General features: G+C 42.4%; 1 protein-coding gene across 3 annotated transcripts in view; it reads right to left on the bottom strand.

Annotated features, from left to right (window-relative positions):
• Window positions 1–19,988, bottom strand: part of PTPRZ1 (protein tyrosine phosphatase receptor type Z1) — a 135,265-nt gene that overhangs the window by 72,905 nt on the left and 42,372 nt on the right. For all 3 annotated transcript variants that reach the window (XM_058191331.1, XM_058191332.1, XM_058191333.1), the window contains exon 2: window positions 19,641–19,706. In XM_058191331.1, the coding sequence (XP_058047314.1) occupies window positions 19,641–19,706 (66 nt within the window). The remainder of the gene's footprint in view (window positions 1–19,640; window positions 19,707–19,988) is intronic.

Genomic DNA, 19,988 nt, shown 5'->3' on the forward strand with positions numbered 1-19,988 from the left:
GCAATTCAGTCCTCATTAATTCCTTCTATAAGTCATTTGAAAGCAAGATGAGTTGCTACCTATCTTAATATGACCAATTCATCCCAATTTACTTCTTTTATGTTGATCAGTAACTTACGTAATCAGCCCATATTTATTTTTGACTCTGTCTCATGCTTTACCATACACACCTTGTAAGTATCCATTTTTTATTTTTTTAAAAATAATATATATGTGATAAATATTACACAAAAGTGCGAATAATATATATACGGTATATATATATATAAGAATGAATAAGTGAGACATTGAAACTAAATGTATTTACAAAATGTAATATAAAACTACAATTCTTTAACAAATTTTGACATCTAATCATATAAGCAATTTACTGCTCCATCTTCTCAGATTTAGTAATATGTTATTTTGATACAAGATTTATATATTATGCTTACTATAATTATAATATATACTTATTATATTAAGAAAATGCCTTAGACTATTAATTCTTTACAACTACATAGATAGACCTTCTATAAGCCATTTTCCCATCCTTAATACACATGCTACTAAAATACAAACATTAACTAACTTGCTCTAGGTTTTTGCCCTTTATGTTTAATTGCAATTGTTCTGTCAGATATGACTATCCTGCTCTTTGGCACATTAATACTAAAATGCATAATCCTACTGGAATTTTATACACTATCTGCATAAATAAAATCCCTACACACATTGTACACACATTAAGCACATTGTAGAATCACGCCCAAATTTAAACATTTTATAATTCCACACGCACTTGCAGCCTTACTATCTCAACAATCTCAAAACATTTACAATCTTCTTCTCATCCATTTTTCTTACATTAACACTTGATGTATCAGATTTGTTTCAATTCCATTCTTCAACATATCTTTCTGTATACTGTACATTTCTCACATGCTGTACTTCTTTCAAATACTTTTCACTTTTATTCTTAATTCTATTCAATTTTCTAAAAAGGTCTTGTTCAGCCCTCTTCACCCACTTCCAAATCAATTTATTTCCATCAGAACTGCTTTGCATTTTCTCAGCCTCTTTTAATTTTAATTATTCATTCCTATGTTTCTCTTTCTATACGTTAGATAATATGTTTTTCTCATCCTAAACCCTTTCTTACATACATTTTTCTCATCCAAGCCTCTTTTACTTCGTCATTGCAAATATAAAAAGTATCACTTTTTATATTTCCCTTTATTGGGACTCTTCTGTGTCACTCTCTAACTAATTCTTTTCACTTTGTTCCATATCACTTCCCATTATGTCCACTTCTCATTCTTTCTGTTGGGTTATTCATTTAATCTATGTTCTAATGCTTTTCATGGAGGACTATTTTCCTTTATGTAGTCATTCTCCTATATCCGTGATGGCGAACCTAGGGCACATGTGCCACAGGTGGCATGCGAGCCCTCTCTGTGGGCATGCATGCTGTTGCCAGCTGTGCTTCCAGGTTTCGTCGTACACATGCACGCCCAACAACTGCTCTCTTTCTGGTTCTGTCGCACGCATACTTACATGAAACTAACCCACAAAATTGCTTTTTTGGTAACTGCCATACCACAGCCTAGCACAGTGACAGCTAACCTTTTCGGCACCAAGCGCTGGAAACCGGAAGAGAGCAGCTGGCTGATGTGCATGTGTGCAGTGGCCAGCTCCTCTTCCAGGTTCTGTCGCGCGCATGTGCACCAGAGCAGCTGGTCAGGGATGCATGTGCACTAGCAGCTGCTCTCTTCCAGGTTTTGGCACTCAGTACCAAAAAGATTAGCTGTCACTGCCCTATATTCTACTTTACTTTCTTTCTCTTCCATGTGCATTTTCCCTCAAGATCTATTCTTGATGTTACCAAAAGTGATCTCTCCCATGTCCAGAATCCCATGTGATTCTCTCCCATGTCCAGAATCCAGATAGCCTTCCCTAATTTGTTCATTCATATTTAACTAAATCATTCAAGCTTTTAGATTTATATTCATTCCTTTGCTTTGTGTGTTATGAATAAATTTGTGTTTAAACTAGGTATTGTCATTCAGCATGTCACACAATTATCTCCTGAACTCTTTTCTAAATTGTTCCTTGATCATCATTCACTGGAGTATAACATGCAATTATCACCACTTACAAAATGTAGATAATATATTCATATTTTGTGATGTACATTTTTAGCCTTTCCATTCATAATTAAACCAACATTTCCCTTTCCATAGATGTATTCATAAATTCTACTTCACAAACTCAGGAAACCTTCACTCTGACTTATCTTTTTTAGTTTTATTGCTTTGATTCGTGCTTTTTATGATTCACTGTGTTTCCCTGAAAATAAGATCCTGTCTTATATTTTTTTGAACCCTGAAATAAGAGCTTGTAAACCCCCCGCCCTTTACCTGCCAATCCCAAGTAAAGAATCATTGGCAGGAAAAGGGGGGGGGGATTTTCCTGCAGCCTGTCCTTTCTTTGGGATCGCAGCACAGACACACATCCCCAAAATGCTCCATCCAAAGCCTTCAGCCTTGCAATCCTGCCACTGCGTCTGTGCTGTGATCCCAAGTAAAGAAAGATTGGCAGGAAAAGGGGAAGGAGGCTGGCAGCCGGGGAGGTGCTCTGGAGATCTGGGCCGAGTTGCATAGCCCTCATTGGCTCAGCTGATCAGTGGGCAGAAATTATGGGGCTGAACCTCCAGGAGGTGACCAGGGAAGGGAAGGGCTGCCTCCTGTGTTGGCCATGCCCACCCCTTCACTAGGGCTTATTTTCAGGGGAGGGCCTATATTTATGCCCACCCCAAAAATCAAGCTTGGCCTCTCTTTTTTTGGGACATGTCATATTTTCAAGCAGACATGGAACTTCTTTTATTTTCCAAATCTCAATATTCCACACCTTATGCTTATCCCCAAATGGGTCTACAGATATTGATCTTGACCATTTATCATAGCTTTGGTCCGCTGAGGTTTTCACATAAAGTCTTTTAGCTATACAGACAGCACCAAGTTACCAACTATCTTATTTCCTGCTAAGTATATACAGACAGTCCACAACTTATTACCACAATTGAGCCCAAAATTTTTATTGCTAAGCAAGACAGTTTTTAAGTGAGTTTTGCCCCATTTTGCAACCTTTCTCACCACAGTTATAGAGTGACTCACTGCAGTTGTTAAATTTGTAACACAGTTATTAAGTGAACCTGGCTTCCCCATTGACTTTGCTTGTCAGAAAGTTGCAAAAAATGATCACACTGCAACCATCATAAATACATGCAAGTTGCCAAGCACTTGAATTTTGATAACGTGACCATGGGGATGCTGCAATGGTTGAAATGTGAAAAATGGTCATAATTCACTGTTTTCAGTGCCACTGTAACTTCAAATGGTCACTAAACAAATGGTTGTAAATCGAGGACTACCAGTACTGGTTGATGTGCCATAAGCATAATCAAATTCCAAGTCCAACTTTTCTCCCAACATACTTACTTTAATCTATGGAAAACTTACAATAGCTACTATTTAAACTTACAAGCAACCTTAACATTTATAGTCACAGAAGAATGACTGGAAGAATGGGCTATTAAGAAACTTGTAGGCACCTGTACTGAGCCTTCTCCCCAATGTCAGCAGGGCAAAATTGGTTATGAAAGCCACAACCTTGGCTTTCATTATCAATACATAATATTACACATACTAACCGCTGCAAGGATCGCTTTTGCACAAAACTGGGAACAAAAAACTACCCCCTCAGATGAAATGGTAATTAGGAAGATACTTGAATGTGCTGAAATGGACAGGATGAACATCAAGTTAAAAGAAAGAGAAGAGTCAGACTATTATAAAATTTGGAATAGACTGTACAAGTGGCTAGAGAATAGAAGCCAAAGCAAGAAATAAAAGTTCTAAAACCATTATTATTATTATTAATTTGATTTTATACCGCCTTCTCCCGAAGGACTCAGGGCGGTGTACAGGCAAAATAAAACAGATAATACAATATACAATTAAAATTTAAAATTTAAAATTAATTAATAAAATTTAAAATTTAAAATTAATTAATAAAATTTAAAATTAATAAAATTTAAAATTTAAAATTTAAAATTAGCCTGATAGGTTAAAATATACTAGACTAAAAACCCCATTTAAAATTAATAAAATTTAAAATTTAAAATTAATTAATAAAATTTAAAATTTAAAATTTAAAATTTAAAATTAGCCTGATAGGTTAAAATATACTAGACTAAAAACCCCATTTAAAATTTAAAATTAGCCTGATAGGTTAAAATATACTAGACTAAAAACCCCATTTAAAATTAATTAATAAAATTTAAAATTAATAAAATTTAAAATTAATTAATAAAATTCAATTCAAGCCAGCCTGCGAATGAAAAGATGTGTCTTCAGTTCGCGACGGAAAGTCCGAAGGTCAGGTATTTGGCGAAACCCGGGGAAGCTTGTTCCAGAGTGTGGAGCCCCACAGAGAAGGCCCTTCCTGGGGCCGCCAGCCGACATTGTTTGGCGGACGGCACCCTGAGAAGTCCCTCTCTGTGAGAGCGTACGGGTCGGTGGGAGGCATGTGGTAACAGCAGGCGGTCCCGTAAGTACCCAGGCCCTAAGCCATGGAGCGCTTTAGCGTTTTTAACCAACACTTTAAAGTGCACTCAAAAGGCCACAGGTAGCCAGTGCAGTCTGCGCAGGAGCGGTGTTACGTGGGAGCTACGCGTAGCTCCCTCTATCACCCGCGCAGCTGCATTCTGGACTAGTTGAAGCCTCCGAGTGCACTTCAAGGGGAGCCCCATGTAGAGAGCATTACAATAATCCAAGCGAGAGGTAACGAGCGCATGAGTGACTGTGCACAAGGCATCTCGATCAAGAAAGGGGCGCAACTGCTGAACCAGGCGAACCTGGTGGAAGGCCTTTTTGTGTGTGTGCGTGGCGCCTGTGTGCCCTAGGAGGCGGAGCGGCGGCTGTGTGGGTTGAGGGGCGTGCAGAGGAGCGCCTCCTCCTCTTCCTCACGCCGCTCCTCTTGCACGCCTCAACCCCACCATCCCCACCCTCTCCGCGTGAAGGTCACCTCCTCCCTCTTCCAGGCGGCGGCGGCCACAACCTTGGCTTTCATTATCAATACATAATTTTATACATACTAACCACTGCTAGGATCGTTTTTGCACAAAACTGGAAACAAATAAATATCCCCTCAGATGAAATGGTAATTAGAAAGATACTTGAATGTGCTGAAATGGATAGGATGACCATGGAGTTAAAAGAAACAGAAGAAACAGACTATTATAAAATTTGGAATAGACTGTACAAGTGGCTAGAGAATAGAAGCCAAAACAAGATATAAAAGTTCTAAAACCATTATTATTATTATTATTATTATTATTATTATTATTATTATTATTTATTTATTTATTTATTTATTTATTTATTTATTTATTTATTTATTTATTTATTTATTTATTTATTTGATTTTTATAGCCAAGTATTGCTGTGAAAATGGTCATAATTCACTGTTTTCAGTGCCACTGTAACTTCAAATGGTCACTAAACAAATGGTTGTAAATCGAGGACTACCAGTACTGGTTGAGTTGCCATAAGCATAATCAAATTCCAAGTCCAACTTTTCTCCCAACATACTTACTTTAATCTATGGAAAACTTACAATAGCTACTATTTAAACTTACAAGCAACCTTAACATTTATAGTCACAGAAGAATGACTGGAAGAATGGGCTATTAAGAAACTTGTAGGCACCTGTACTGAGCCTTCTCCCCAATGTCAGCAGGGCAAAATTGGTTATGAAAGCCACAACCTTGGCTTTCATTATCAATACATAATTTTATACATACTAACCACTGCTAGGATCGTTTTTGCACAAAACTGGAAACAAATAAATATCCCCTCAGATGAAATGGTAATTAGAAAGATACTTGAATGTGCTGAAATGGATAGGATGACCATGGAGTTAAAAGAAACAGAAGAAACAGACTATTATAAAATTTGGAATAGACTGTACAAGTGGCTAGAGAATAGAAGCCAAAACAAGATATAAAAGTTCTAAAACCATTATTATTATTATTAATTTGATTTTATACCGCCTTCTCCCGAAGGACTCAGGGCGGTGTACAGGCAAAATAAAACAGATAATACAATATACAATTTAAAAAGCAGATTAAAAACTTATTTTAAAATTAGCCTGATAGGTTAAAATATACTAGACTAAAAACCCCATTTAAAATTAGCCTGATAGGTTAAAATATACTAGACTAAAAACCCCATTTAAAATTAGCCTGATAGGTTAAAATATACTAGACTAAAAACCCCATTTAAAATTAGCCTGATAGGTTAAAATATACTAGACTAAAAACCCCATTTAAAATTAATAAAATTCAATTCAAGCCAGCCTGCGAATGAAAAGATGTGTCTTCAGTTCGCGACGGAAAGTCCAAGGTCAGGTATTTGGCGAAACCCGGGGAAGCTTGTTCCAGAGTGTGGAGCCCCACAGAGAAGGCCCTTCCTGGGGCCGCCAGCCGACATTGTTTGGCGGACGGCACCCTGAGAAGTCCCTCTGTGAGAGCGCACGGGTCGGTGGGAGGCATGTGGTAACAGCAGGCGAGAGAATCGACCCCGCGGTACTCCACAGGTGAGGCACCTCGCGGTCGACCTCTGCCCCCCTGTCAACACCGTCTGCGTCCGGTCAGAGAGATAGGAGGAGAACCACCGATACACGGTGCCTCCCACTCCCAATCCCCCCAACCGGCGCAGCAAGATACCATGGTCGATGGTATCAAAAGCTGCTGAGAGGTCTAATAGGACCAGGGCAGAGGAGCACCCCTGTCCCTGGCCCTCCAGAGATCATCCACCAATGCGACCAAAGCTGTCTCCGTGCTGTATCCGGGTCGGAAGCCGGACTGGAACGGGTCCAGATAGACGGCTTCATCCAGGTATTGGGGTAGCTGTCGCCACCGCTCGCTGGACTGGGACCGTGGGAGGAAGCGAGCTGCCGCGGCGCCCGCTGAGCCGAGCCGCCGCCGCTGCCTGGAAGAGGGAGGAGGTGACCTTCACGCTGGAGAGGGTGGGGATGGTGGGGTTGAGGGGCGTGCAAGAGGAGCGAGCGTGAGGAAGAGGAGGAGGCGCGCCTCTTGCACGCCTCAACCCCCACACAGCCGGCAGCTCCGCTTCCTCCCTAGGCACAGGCGCATACACACGCACACACAAAAAGGCTATCCACGCCACCTCTTGCACGCCCCTCAACCCCCACAGCCGCAGCCCGCTTCCTCCCACCTTCCTCCTTGCCAAAGTCCGCGGTGCCCGTTGCCGCTGGCCCGCCGCCTCCCAGCGCAGGAGATCGGAGGACGGAGGCCAGGGCGAACGGGAACAGCCCACGCCCGAAGAGGAAAGGGAGCGAGTGGGTGGTGGCTGGGACGAGACCCCACCACAAACACACACACACACGCCTGTGAGACGCCTTGCTTGCATGTCACACACACGCACGCCGCTGGGAAAAAAAGGATGGATGGATGGATGGAAGTAAGGAAGGAAGGATGGATTGATGGATGGAGGCGACCGCTTTGAAGCGCAACCTTCTCCCGCAACTAAGGGGGTCAATGTTTTCCCCAATCCTAGGTGTGGGAAACAGTCATTCTTTCTTCCCCTAGTCTCTCCGAGATCGCACTGCAGCGCCCATCATCCCCAGCCGGCAATCTGAGCTCGTGCCATCGATGTGGTCCTTGAACTTCCCCTTCTTGTTTCTAACCCAGCCTAGGATGGAGTGTGTGGTGGTGGTAAACGGCCAGGAGAAAGCTTTCGCTCTTTTCGAGAGGTCCTCTTGGAAGGCTGCCTTGGAAAGGAAAGTGGGGGGCAGAGATTTCTCCTCAAAGGTCCCCTTGGAAGGCTGGGTTGGAAAGGGAAAGTGGGAGGCAGAGATTTCTTCCTCGGGTCCTTCTAGAGTCCTTGAGAAAATGATCGGACCATGACATTGGTTCTGTTACTAAATCATCTAATTCCAGATCATTTAACCACTGTCCAGAGATATAAATCAGATCCAGCGTGCCTCCCCCCATTGATTGTAATATAAAGATATATGTATATATGTATAATCAAAATGGTTATAGTCAGTATATTATTATAATATAATTATTATACTATTACTAGAATTGTTAAAATCAGGCAAATATTGAATAGTGAATTACAAAAACAGAATATACATGCTGATACGGAAAGCTGTAAAATTGTATTACACTGTTGTGTTGTTTGTTTTTTCTATTTGTTTGCATTTGTCTGATTCTTCTTTGTTTTTGTTTTACTTGTGGTTTTTAAAGTTGGAAAATGTTCAATAAAAACTATTTTTTTTAAAAAAGAAAGAAAGAAAGAAAGCCACAATCTTAAAACAGGTAGGAAGCTCAACAACCACAACAAAAAGAAAAAGCAGCCAAATAAAAGAAGAATGTTTCATAGAGACTGAAGGAAGAAAAAGATGCCAGTACTTTACCTGCTGGCCATTTATAAAGAATAAAATAGAAATATAATGAGAGAGATTGAGACAGAGTATAAAAAGAAAGACCAGGATCTGTAAGAGTTAAAACATTGTTATATCCTAATAATAGTAATAGTATAGCAGTAGTAGTACTATACTTCTAGTAGAAATAATACGTACAGCATAGAAGGATGAATATTAGTATAGTAAAATAGTAGAGTACGTTGTATTTTAATAGAAATATAGTATAACACAACATACATAGGAAGAGTCACACATATACAGTATATTTGTATGTTTTGTATCTTGGATTTTTTTCAAAATAAATCATCTCCCTAATCTTTATAGGGAGATATAACAATCCCATTGTCTAGAGTCCTATACTTTTTATTGATGTTTTGAGTTGGAGTCAATCAAATTGGGTATAGTTTAAAAAGAACCTGTGACATGGGGAAATTTATGTGACAGCAGGGTCTGACTTTCTTTGCTATCCATATCCTAAAGACAAAGGAAGTTCGCTTCACAAAGCCCAATGAAGAGAGCTGGCAGCAGCCAATTAATGGCTTGGATTAAGACCAAGAGCCGTCCTTGTGGATGCTGAAAACAATTTATTTTGTCACAGATAATCTAGGAAACCCACACTGTGTACTTTGTGAAATAGAATGAAACATTAAATTTTCATTCAAGAAATGTGATAATATGCAGATCTCTTTAAAGAATTGACTTGAAAGCCAGTAATAACTTTTCTGCCTTTTGAAAGGAGCATGATTTCAAAAAGGCCATTTCTTTGCGTCATTTAGTATTCTTACAAAGCCTTCATTATAATAATGGGAAGTGGCATCTTCTTCTTAATGTTTGACAATGGCAGACAATGAAATATGCTTTAATTGCTATTTCAAGAGCTTTGGTATCTGAGATGAAATATACATCTCTGATAAGCCATCTGATCCTACCCACGTATACCTGGAAAGTAAATCCTACTTTCTGCGAATGTATCTACCTCTATGAAATGAAATACCGTATATACTCGAATATAAGCCAATCCGAGTATAAGCCGAGGTCCCCAATTTTACCCCAAAAAACTGGGGTAAACTGGGGACTCGAGTATAAGCCGAGGGAGGGAAATGAGGCAGCTACCGGTCAGGGAAAGCCTCCCTCCCTCAGCCGAGAAGGCTGGCGGCTCCCCCGCCCCGCCCTCTCACTGCACCGGCAGGGCTTCCCCGCGCTAATGCAAAAGCCCGCCAAGTTTGCACCATCCGGTATAATGTGAAAAAAAGAAAAAAAACACTGAGAGTAAGATATACTCGAGTATAAGTTTAGGACGCCAGCACAAAAAACGTGCTGAAAAACTCGGATTATACTCGAGTATATACGGTAAAATACTTTCACTGTATCTTCAGTTCAAACTAGAAATAATAATCCTATGTATTTTGTGATTTTCTACAAAATTAAGGTTGCAGAGACACATGGACTGGACTGAAAAAAGACACTGCAATAACTTCAATTCTGACTTGACCCTCTGTACTTGCGTTTTGCTCCAGAGGAGAATTCATCCTGGGACCACAGCAGGTAATCTCCATGCCCATATGACATAATTGTAAACTCTTCCCTTCCCCCTCCTTCCCAAAAGTACTATAAAAAGAACCATACAAGATTTAGCATAGCCCTAGTGCGTCACCTGCCACTCTGGCAGCAAGTCAATTTCTTTTGGTTTTTAATTTATATAAAACAATATGAAGTCATTAATAGTTTAACGACTTAGGAAAAATTACATTTGATGCAGGAGATTTGTGATAGAATCGCTAATTTTATAGAGAAAGCTGTGAAGGGTAGGAGATTAATTTTTTTCTTCCAGTGATCTTTTTATAAACTGATCTGTAGTTACTGTTGAATACCACATCTATTTCCTCCCTTCTGCCTCTAAGTTTCTGACAAAAATCTAGGTTAACTTGAATCAGGTAAAATCATTTTTTAATGATGCACCAAATGGTTCCCTGAGTTGCTTCCAATGACATGATGATTTATATTACTTAAAATAAAATAAACAGAATACTGTTTACCATCATAAAGGCTAAAACATAATCCAAACTATTAATGAAGACAAACTTCAAATCAAGGTAAAGGCCTGGGAAAAGAGAAACGGAAGGCCAGAAAGCCCAAACAGTTAGAAGCAATTATTTATTATTTATACAGATTAAGGATTTCTATACCACTAGTCTTCAGGCAGTTTACAACCAAGAAAATAATAAAGAACAGTTTTACGTAAGTCTTTCGACCACACTACAAATCCTAATCAAAATTCAATAAAAATAAAACAGAATAAAAATCATATGATTATAATAAAAGGTCAGCCCACTGATCATTCAGATTCTACATGAAACAAAATACTTTTGGTGTCTCCCAGTAATGGGTCTCCATGGAAAGGCAGTTCCATAACAGGGCAATTAATGAAAATACTTTTCTTTGCCCTCTTAGTTTGAATGTTCAGGGAAAGAATATTCTGTTTGAAGGAAGATACTTAAAAGACCATCGTAGGGAGGGCTTTATACAATATAATGCATCCGATTCAGTTTATCATAATAGCTGTCCACAGTGCCTTCCTCATATGCTGGGCAATATTGTAAAGCAATCAGGACAAAATTTAAACTGAAGCGGCAACATGGATACAGTAACTGAGCAAGGCCTATTTGATTTCTAAGCCAGTTGTCTTCTAATGATCCTGTCAAATGGAGTTAAGCTTCAAGAAGAATGAAATAGGAATTATAATTGTCCAAGAATTATAATAGTGCTTATACTTGTATGTGTATGCATGTCTTTGAGTCAATGTTGACTCCTAGTGACTGCTTAGACATGTGCCTTAAGATTTCTTGGCAAGATTTCAGAAGTGGTTGGCTTCCTGGGACTGAGAGAGAATGATTAGCTGTCACCCAGCTGGCTTTGTGCCTAAGGCAAGACTGGAACTCACAGTCTCCCATTTTCCAACCTGGTGCCTTATCCACTATGCCAATCTGGTTCTCACTACTTCTTATTATGCCTACAGCAAAGAAGTAATCAGTTCAAAGTAACAAATCAATACATTATGACCCAGGAACTCCAAAGAAGATACTTGACACTTGGATTATAGATGACTGAAATAATTGAACACTCCCCAAATGGTAATGCAGACTATGTTGTAATAATTTAATCTTCAGTCTCCAGTGACTTTGGGCAAGTGAGTGCACACTCAGAAGACAAATTCATGCTAAAAAATATTACACAGAAAAATGCCAAGATCAATTCTCTACTGTCCCAGAGTATATTGCAGAAAAGCAGCTTCTTGTTGCAGATTAACAGAAGTGTTAGGAAAAGCAAGAGAAATGACCATTTGTAAGGAATACTTTACATTCTGCATTAACCTGAGGATTTCTTGTTCTAAGTAAATTCAGGGGTGAAATACTACTGGTTCGGACCGGTTCTAGTGAACCGGTAGTGATGATTGGCATCAGTTCACTGAACAGGTAGCAATCATCCCTGATGGCCCACCCCCGCACACCCAGTTGCCCACTCAGCAGGCACGCTGGGGTCGCCTTGCCTGCCGCCTCCATGTGTTGCGCTTGGAAAGGGTCGCTGCCGCCACTCTCACCACCCTCCCTCCCCGCCTGGTTGCAGACATCCACCTGCCCTCCTGGAGCATCGCCACGGTGCTGCAGTTTGCTTTCTTCCTTCTCCCACCACAAAACAAAAGCAAACGGCAGTGGTGGTGCTTCGGGAGGGCGGGCGGACGTATTCATTATAGTTGTCAGCTGCAGACATCTGCCTGCCCTCCTGAAGCACCACCGCGATGAACAAAGCAATCCTATTGCACTATGCCTCCTCCTGCAGCCATGCGTGCCCTTTCCTCAAATGGGCTGTGCATGGGACACTTGGAGAGAGACAGAGCAAGAGAGCTCTCCAATCTCTGTTTTTGTGTGTGAGAGAGAGAATGAGGGAGGGAATGAGGGAGGAAGCGATCTGAAGCCGAGGCACCCAAACTTCTGGCAGTCTGGGGGCGACTTCTGAGCAGCCCTGAGTCAGCCAGTCCACGGGAATCATTCCTTGTTCCCTATTCCATGGGAATCATTCCTGCCCCGCCGCTGCTTGAGCAGGGAGGATGAAGCTGAGGAGGAAAAAAACCTTGGGTTTTGCGCCATGCAGCTCATCCTGCAGTGGCAGCTTGAATGGCCTGACTAACTGGTGATGTTGTGACTCTGGCCCCCGAGCCTTGGGTGAGGTGGAGGGGACAGAACAGGTGAATGTAAGCGCGGGAGCCTCGGCTTCAGCGCTGCTCCAAACAGCCAGCACAAGCCCAAGCTGGGCTGGTTGCTCCATCCCCACCGGCAGCTGGGTGATGCTGTGCGCGGGGCATCGAGTGGCTGTTGGCTGCGTGGCTCTTTGCCGGTGGACAGCCTGGTGAGGGAGCGCATGGCCTTGGCTCTGTGCTCAGGGAAACGAGGGGGAGTGGCATGACAGCGACTTCCCTGCTCAGCCCCAACAAATGATGAATGGTGCCTGCACCAGCATCCCGAGGGAAGCAGAGAAGATCACTGCTTGCAAGCAGACAAGCAGAGGTAGCAAGCATATGCCATACTGTGGGAAAAATTAGAGGCCCTGTTGTCGCACAGACCCTGCCGCTGTTTGAGTGGGGGGTGGGTGAGGAGAATGTTGAGAATCAGGGAGTAGGTCAGGTGTAGCTGGCTGACTCAGCACTTCTCAGAAGCCACTCCAGCCACTGCCAGAAGTTTGGCTGCCTCGACTTCAGATCGCTCCTGCCTGCCTGCCTGCCTCTCTCTCACACACAAAACTAGAGATTGGAGAGTTCTCTTGCTCTCTCTCTAAGCGTCCCATGCACAGCCCATTTGAGGAAAGGGCATGCACAGCTGGACACGCTTGGCTGCAGGAGGAGGCCTGGGTGGAAGGCAGCCTTTTCTGCAGCATCCCCCTCTCTTCTTTCAATCATCTTGCAAGTGGGGGGGCTCTGCCTTTGCAGAAATGGGGCAGATGGTTTGTGCGGAGGACTGGTGGGGGGGATGTGCAGCCCTCCAGGATGGGGAGCTGGGCAAGAGAAGGCTCAGAGGTTTGCTTGGGCAGTCAAGCCAGGGGGAAAATCAAAGCATTGGGGGCTTCAGAAAGGCAGAATGTGCTTCAAAATGTGAAGCTCCTGACTAATAATGAGTAATGGGAGTGACATGAAGTTGGCCACGCCCACCCGGTCACATGACCACCAAGCCACGCCTAACAAGCCAAGCCCACAGAACCGCTAAGGTAAATTTTTGGATTTCACTACTGAGTAAATATATGATTCTATCATTTTGAATAAACAAAATATATGCTTGTCTTAAAGGTACAACAATAAATATAATTGAGCACAATGAAGAAAAGTAAAAAGGAGATGTCTATTTTACTTGTTACACTTAAAAATATTCATGATAAAAATACATATATATCTAGTTCTTTTCTTTTACTATGGATAGTATTAACACTACATTGAAAGATGTAATTTTACCGCCTCCTATATTTAATATTTATCCCTAATAATTTCAATTGGAATATAATCTTTAGGATTTCATGGTTTTAATATTTTATGTTCCAAAGAAATGAAAATAGGGAAAACCCTAATTGATATTAAACATTCAGCTGAAGATCTGAAGCAAAAGTATTTTTCTAAAAATCTGCAGAAGGAAATAATGAAAAAGTATGCTACTGTCTGATTATTCTCAAACTGCTATTTTGGATGAGTGTCTGCTGAATGAGCTTTTAAAGAGTATGTATGTATAATTTTATATGTATATAAAATTACCTAATTTGTGAACATCTGAAGATATTAATCTGGAGAGCAGACAGTAGAATTTTACCATGGTAAATCCATTCCACTCTGCCTCCTTGCTAGACTGTTTTACTAAGGAAGGATAATGACCAGACATACATAGTGAACTAACATCTACAGAACATGAAACTATATCCCAGGGTGACTTTCCATGTGACTCAGATTCATACTTAATTTATATATATCATAGGAGTTTCTTGGTAGATCAGGGTACCAGATATAACGGCATTGCAACATGAACCTGAGAAACTAGGGCTACACAAGTAGTATTTTCTAACTCATGGGAGTATGATTGACACCACTCTGCATTATTAAAGCAGTCACACCTTTTGCAGGATTTATGTGCTGCTTTGGCAGCTGCTTCTAGATGTTTCTACATGTCTGTGCATGCAGAGCTAGTTTATTCCATTCCATTATCCAAAGAAAAAGATAGTAAGAAGCAAAATAATAACAGCTCTGAAAAGATCAGTCTAATTAATTAGAAACACATTAAATAGTTTCAAAAGAAAAAGGTAAATAAATAATAGAGGGAAACCTCTACACAAACTACATCTATTATCTCTAGTGCAATGAAGCATTACATGCTGAAATGAATCTTCCGACATGAAGCACTTCTTTCAAATGCTTTGCACAGCCCTGAGACCTATCGCACATGTACTGAAACTTGTTTTGATTTCAAGCAATTGGAAATGATTCAAGACTATTCATTCATTCCCCGCCTTTATTATTTTTTATAAATAATTCAAGGTAGTTGGATTAGGAATATAACACATCTTCTTCCTCCTATTTTCCCCACAACAACAGCCCTGTGAGGTGGATTGGGCTGATAGAGAGTGACTGGCCCAAAGTCACCCAGCCACCCCATACCTATGTTTTCATTTTAGCATTGATTCAAAACTGTTTTCTGATCTGAGCCCATCAAAGCAAATGGACTTTAGCAATTCATTTCATCCTAGTAACAGTCCCTGGCTACAGGGCCTGACACACCCCTTTCCCTCCAGTGGCTAGTCACTGTCATGGGCAGCCATTTTGATCTGATAACAGAAGAACAGAATTGGAAGGGACTTTGGAGGTCTTCCTGTCTAACCCCCTACTCAAGCAGGAGACACTATACGCATGATGGCGAACCTATGGCATGCATGCCACAGGTGGCACGTGTAGCCATATCAGTGGGTAAGCAAGCTCAGCTCCGGCACGCATGTGCACACTGGCCAGCTGATTTTTGGGTCTTCTGGGGCCACCAGAAGTAGGGAAACAGGCTGTTTCTTGCCTTTGGAGGGCCTCGGGGGTGGTGAGGAAGGCCCGTTTTTTGCTGCCCCCAGCCTCCAGAACCTCTTTAGGAGTCTGGGGAGGGCGAAAATGGCCTTCCCCACCCCCTGGACGCCTTCTGGAGAAACGGCCCATTTTTGGCCTCAAGAGGGCCTCAGGGGAAGACTGTTTTCACCCTTCCCAGACTCCTAGAGAGGCTCTGGAGGCTGGGTACAGCAAAAAATGGGCCTTCCAGTCCGACAGGAATTTGGAAAATGGGCCATTTCTGGCCTCCAGAGGGCCTCTGAGGGGGGTGGGGAAGTCCATTTTCGCCCTCCCCAGATTCCTAGAAAGGCTCTGGAGCCAGATGTGAGAGAAAAAGGGGCCTACCGGGCCATCACGTGCCAGGAGTGTGGGAAGGGGGGGTAACATGCGCATGTGTGGGGGTGGGGCGCATAGAATTATGGGTGTAGGCATGCATGCATATGACCCCCCCTCGCCCCTCCTCCTGGCATGTGATGGCAAAAAGTTAGCCATCACTGCCCTATACCATTCCAGACAAGTGGTTGTCCAGTATCTTCTTAAAAACCTCCAGTGATGGAGCACACACAACTTCTGGAAGTAAGTGTAATGTATCTTTAAGGGTTTTGGAGGGAAAATAGAGCGGGAAATAGCACGTTGCTAATTAGCTGATAGCCTCCAGCTGAACTGTATATAAGGAGGGGTTTTTACCGTTTGCGGTTGCTGGGTTCACCATATAGTAAAGAGCTGTTGTTACTCATCTGGTCTCCTGTCTCGTTATTGCCCGAATCTAACACTGGCGACAAAGGTGGGATCTCGAGGCAAAAGAGCACCAGGAACGAACCCAGCAAAATAAGGGCGGTTAGCAACGATGTCCAGCTATACACCGCCAGCGCCATTCGACCCAGCCAAAGAAAAATGGGGTCATACATGGCTCGCTCGAGTGTTTCCTCAACGAGCTCCAAGGAGCCTCGGACAACAGGAAACGGGCGTGTTTCCTGAGGCACTGCGGTCCCGAGGTTTTCGACATCGCGGAATCGCTTCCTGAGCCAACGCCAGTACAGGCGGTACCGTGGCAAACTCTGCAGACCGTTTTGAAAGCCCACTATGCACCAACGCCTTCCAAGTTCATTCAACGGTTCGAATTAAGGCAGCGATGCAGCAAGAGGGCGAGTCCATCAGTGTGTACATGGCAGCACTGAGGAAAGCCGCGAACCATTGTGAGTACCGAGACTTGGAAGATGCGTTGCTCGACCAGCTAATTTGCGGGTCAGGGACATCCGTTTGCGGCGGCTGCTGTCCAGAAGCAACCTAACGCCGCAATCGCCCTGGACGAGGCAAGGGCTCACGAGATGTCTACCCAAGCGGCAGAAACACTACAAAGCCGGTCGCGCCAGGGCGGCAGCGAAAACAACCCCGTCCACAACGAGGAAGTCCAGGCCGAGTCGGAAGAGGAGGAAGAGGAAGAAGTCTTCCACACCGGGAGGCCGGAGAGGGAAGACCGGGCGAATCAGTTGCGGGGCCAACACCAACGGCAACATTGCAAATTTAGGATGCCACATGTCGGCGATGTGAAAAAAAGGGCACATCGCGAAGCCTGCCGAGCGCCCCAACCTTCCCGCCAAAAATTCAAACCGACCAATCAAAGCGGGAACCGTGAAACGCCCGGGATTGGTCAAAAAAGGCGCTGAAGTTGAATCAGACCGCCGTGAGAGTGGGCCAGGCATCAACACGCCTAGAAAAAATCTTTGTTAAAACACTCATCAAGGAGTGCCGTGCGAATGGAAGTGGACACTGGATCTTCAATTACGATCATGTCCTGGAGCAACTTAGAAAAACTTGCCGGCTATCGCGAAACGCAAACTGCGCCACAGAAGCTACGAGTGCAGGACTATCAAGGAACAGGATCCCTGTCCGGGGCGGCGACCGTCCACGCCAAGTATGGACAGTTCGAAAAACTCTGCCCATCACCATCGCCGATGGGACTCTGCCGAGTTTGTTGGGACTAGACTGGTTCCGGCATTGGGCATGGGAGTGACCGAGTCTTCCAAATGAAGTCGACCTCAAGGACGAACTCATGAAGGAGTTCGAGGACGCCAAAGACTGCCTGGGCAAGTACAAGGACCCCTATCTCCTTCAATCTAGACCTCAAGTTGCCCCTATCCATTTAAAGGCTAGGAGGGTTCCTTCGCCTGAAGCCCAAGATTGACCGGGAACTGGACAAACTAGTAAGCCAGGGGATACTAGTGCCAGTCGATCATGCGAAGTGGGAGACGCCGATAGTCACCCCAGTGAAACCAGACGGGTCAGTCAGGATTTGCGCCGATTACAAGGCGACGCTAAACAAAGCTTTGCAAAAAAGCGCTTACCCCGTCCCTGTGGTACAACACTTGCTACACTCGTTAGGGCAGGGGCAGGTTTTTGCTAAACTAGATTTGGCCCAAGCCTATCAGCAGTTACCCGTAGATAGCAGCACGGCCGAAGCTCAAACAATCGTAACGCACAGGGGTGCTTTCAAATGCACCAGGTTACAATTTGGGGTCAGTGTGGCACCAGGGTTATTTCAAAATTTAATGGAGCGGCTTCTGCAGGGGCTCCCCGGGGTGGTACCGTACTTTGATGACGTACTGGTATCCGCCGACAATATGGAAGAACTTGAGATTGATCTAATAATGACCCATTAAATCAATGAATTATAAACTGTAGAAGATCACACTTCATTCAACTTTTAGGTCTCCCAGTGGACACAAATTTCCATGCTTCCACTGCATTCCCTTCTATTTCCAACCCCCTTTCCCTTTTCCCTTTTTCAGAAAACCACTTTAAGCTGCAGTGTAGTAGCATTGCCACTTGCTTCTATGATACTGAATTACTTGTTCATCCATGCTATAAAGTTTCCATGGGACTGCAGAGCAATATAGGAACAAAACAACAACCTGTTTCCTATTGCTTTGATTACTGCAGCAGTAGAATAACAATGAAACCATAAGAGGGGAAAAAACTGGATTAATCTCAAAGGAGATAACTGAGTCTTGGTAGTGAGGATGAATGTATCAAAGAAAAGGCATTCTCTCTCTCTCTCTCTCTCTCTCTCTCTTTTAAAGCAGACCCGGGTAAACCAGATCTGGACAGAATCCAGCTAACAAGACTTTGCTTTGCTGCACAAGTAGGAAAAGCGAAAAGCTTGAAAATGACAAATGCCTTGCAATGGTTGTACACCAGACTGAGCACCAGCCCATTGCTAACCCAACTGATATACATGAAATTGATTTAAGAAAATTTAGAAACATCATGGGAAATGACATTGCAGAGCAGAAATATCCTGAAAGTACAAACGTTTATAAGAGGCACGGTAGTGTTTTTAACATAAAGAGGTTGTGCCTTTAAGGAAAAAAAATCTAGCCAAACTGAGTTCAAAAATTAATATTTCTTTGAAGTAACTCAGGATAAGCAACCTTTTAATGACCAACCACGCACTTCCAAGAATATTGGATATTCAAGAATATTGAACACAATAGCAGGAATGGTTAGAAAAATTTTAATTCTTTTCTGGATTTGAAAGATTGATCAGCAGTTTTTTGCTTCACAAATTAGACCATGCTTATTTCAAGAATTACCACCTTTTTTGGTTCCACAGTACAAAATCATGACTGGTTTCTTAAAACTGTTGTCAAGTCTGGCTTTGGTGCTATAAGAAAGTTGTCCAGAGGCTGCATGCAATAGGTGAATAAGTGAGCATCATAAGACCTTCTAATATTTTTAATTAGGTGCACAGAGCACATTTTTAATAACTGATCTTTATCAGCTCATACTGCAGCCAACAGGAACAATCTGATTTGGCCAGGAAAAAACCCCAACTTGCTGAATTGTCGTAATGAAGCATTGTGAAATAGGAGTATCCAAAAAGTGTCAAAATAGTGACAATTGTCACTATATTTTCAATAGTGAAAAAACAATTGCCTGTTTTTATGTGACACACACCATTGCGGCTTCCATCTTAATTTTTTTCAACACACTCTTTGAGCACCCTTGGTGAGGTAGCAGATAATGCACTTACCTGAATAGGACCAATCAACAGCTTCTGCAAATTTTCGCTGTGGTCGAAAATAGCCAAGAATCAGTTCTAAAAACAAACAAGCAACATAAAAAGTTAACATTAAACAGCTGAGAATTTTTAAAAATATTATTAACTTCAGTGCATTTGCTCTCAATTTTGTGCAGGAGGCAGTATCTGGTTGACTTTAGGCCTGGAAGCTAAAACATAATGCCTGGAAGATTTCAAGGAGACGTCTCTATGGGCTGCACTGGGAAGTAGACAAAATACCTTGAGTGAAGAGAACCATGGCAAAGTCATGTCTGTCTTGTGGCCACGAAAAGTACATAAATATGACCCTAAATTCTCCAA

The sequence above is a fragment of the Ahaetulla prasina genome, chromosome 7 (assembly GCF_028640845.1).
Source record: "Ahaetulla prasina isolate Xishuangbanna chromosome 7, ASM2864084v1, whole genome shotgun sequence".
Classification (NCBI taxonomy): Eukaryota; Metazoa; Chordata; class Lepidosauria; order Squamata; family Colubridae; genus Ahaetulla; species Ahaetulla prasina.